At 55.6% G+C, this 2,413-nt stretch overlaps 1 protein-coding gene across 1 annotated transcript in view; it reads left to right on the top strand.

The window, feature by feature from the left end:
- The window catches only part of SORCS2 (sortilin related VPS10 domain containing receptor 2), a 72,483-nt gene that overhangs the window by 5,615 nt on the left and 64,455 nt on the right, over positions 1 to 2,413 (top strand). The window contains 1 exon segment of the mRNA XM_023525663.1: positions 2,298 to 2,317. Within this exon segment, the coding sequence (XP_023381431.1) occupies positions 2,298 to 2,317 (20 nt within the window).

The following is a 2,413-nucleotide window of genomic DNA, read 5'->3' as shown; positions in this document are numbered from 1 at the left end:
AGGAGGAGCCCGAGACTTTCCATCTGCCAGAGCCACAGCAGGAGGGAGCAGTTTGGGTGACAAAATAACAACCGAGTATCGATTTACAACTCAGAGGATAAAATACATATTCACAAGTTCATCGTGATGTAAATAAATGATTGACTGAGTAAATAAATGGGGAGAAGAGACAAATGTCTGGAAGGATTCCCAGTAATGTATGTAGCTACTCCACCCCCACGGCGGGGAGCCGGCCCCCCACTCGGATGTGGCCGTGCCGCGCGTGATGCCAGTGACTTCCATCCTAAGGGACAGGGTGGAGGAGGGAAGAGAGGACCTGCCAGCTGGCATCACCAGGGACGGGCCACGTGGGCAGCATGTGCCCGGGTACGCTGTGATGCGGAGGGCACTCCCCCTCCGTGCCCCTCCTCCCGAAAACCCGTGACCCCGGTAACCATGAGAAAGAATCAGACAGGCCGAAATGGAGGGCCTTCTACGAAACGCCTGGCCAGGAGCCCTCGAGACTGTCAAGGTCACGGAAGGAGGCGTCTGAGAAGCCGTCACAGCCCAGAGGGGCCCGAGAGACACTCCGGTGAAGGCAGCCCGGTGTCCTAGCCAGGATCCCGGGACCGAAGGCAGCAGTGGGTAGACGGGCGGCATCAGGACACGGTGTGGAGTGCAGATCGCACCGCTGCGCCCGCGGCGGTGGTTCCTTAGTTGTGACGAGTGCGTCACGCTAACGGGACGTCGATAAGGGGAACGGGGAGTGTGGTGTACGCAAACTCTCGTCGCAACTTCTCTGTAAATTTCAAACTATTCCAAAATAAAAGTTTACTTATAAAAAAGTAAGTTCCTTCTAATCCCACTACTTAAAACCAGCTAGTCTCAACACACGCTCTGTTTCCCTCCATCCTGTTTTTTTAATCGAGGTGAAGTTGGCATGCAGCATCATGTTAGCTTCAGGTATACGGCAAAATGATTCAATATTTGCATATTGCAAAATGATCACCTCAGTCATTCCAGTTAATATCTGTCATCTCACATCGTTACGAAATTTCTTTCTCGTGATGGGAATTTTTAAGGTCTACGTTCTTAGCAACTTCCAAGCGCACAGCATAGCATTATTCACCGAAGTCCCCGTGTGGCACGTGACAGCCCAGGACTCCTGTGTTTCATAACCGGACGTTTGTGCCTTTCGACCCCTTCCCCCGTTTGCCCCGCCCTCACCCCCACCCCTGGTGGCCCCCGATCTGTTCTCCGTATCTACGTTTAGCTGCTGCTGCTTCTTTTTTTTATTGGATTCCACGTATAAACGAGATCATGTCTATTTTTTTCCCTGTCTAATCATTTCAATTAACAAAATGCCCTCGAGCTCCACCCAGGTCACAGATACAAGATTCCATTCCTTTTTCATGGCGGCGTAAGATCCTCTCATCCTTATGTCTACGCATTTCCCACTGACAGATCGTGCTAACCTGTATACACTCGCCACGGACAAAATGCTAATGTGCTTCTGTCAATGTGAAGTGTGCGCAATTCTGCTTGCTCACAAGTGTCCCCTGCTTTTTTCATGAGCGTAAAGGCTCCCTTGTCATTAAACATTCTCTGTAACCATCGTTATGTGGCTGCAGGTTACCCCGACCATTTCTTACACGCACCCCCCCCGCCCTGTTTTCTGCGTACTCACCCGCCTCAAGGAACATCTCCAAGCATATCTTTGTCCACTGTTCAGGGTCAGAGTCACCGAGGAAGCAGGCTCCGTGAAGGCCATGCCGTCTCCTTCACACCTCGGTTTGCTGGGGGAAGAAGGGGCTTCCGGGAGGGGACTGGCTGACGTACCTGGGAGCTCTCGAGGGTTCTGCAGAGGGAGGGAACGGGGTTACCTCCGTGCCCGTCAAGGCGGGAGCTTTGTGCAGCTCGTCGACTTGTGCTCAGCGTGCTTGAGGACGTGTCCTCTAGAGGGAGGTGGGGTTTAGAAAGGCCACCACAGGGCGTGCACGCGGGACGGCCCTCACGGCCCCGTGCCCTCCCCTGGGAAAGCTGTGCTCACTGCGGCCAGCCCCGCCACCGTGCCCTGTCCTGCGGGGACGCACCCCGGAGGGGCGGCCAAGAGTGGGCTCAACGTCATGCTCAGGTCCATGCTGCCTGGCACGGACGTCGACATCTGCCTCCTGTCTCCTCGCCTCAGTTTCCCCAGCTGACCGGGAGCGGAGGCACAGGCTGGGAGGTGAGCGTGCCAGAGGCCACGCAGACATGGAGCCTGAGCTCGGGGGCCCGGGGTCCGAGCGCGCGCCCTCACCCCCAGCTTTGCGTTTCAGATCATGCTGGTGAGCTCCTCACTCGGTGACCGCGACCAGAGCCTGTTCGTCAGCACGGACGAGGGCGCCACCTTCCAGAAGCAGCTCGTCCCCTTCTCTGTGGAAACGCTGATCTT

This window comes from Pteropus vampyrus, unplaced genomic scaffold, assembly GCF_000151845.1.
Source record: "Pteropus vampyrus isolate Shadow unplaced genomic scaffold, Pvam_2.0 Scaffold589, whole genome shotgun sequence".
Classification (NCBI taxonomy): domain Eukaryota; kingdom Metazoa; phylum Chordata; class Mammalia; order Chiroptera; family Pteropodidae; genus Pteropus; species Pteropus vampyrus.
The sequence above is the reverse complement of the archived record's forward strand: the minus strand, read 5'-3'. Positions and strand labels throughout refer to the sequence as shown.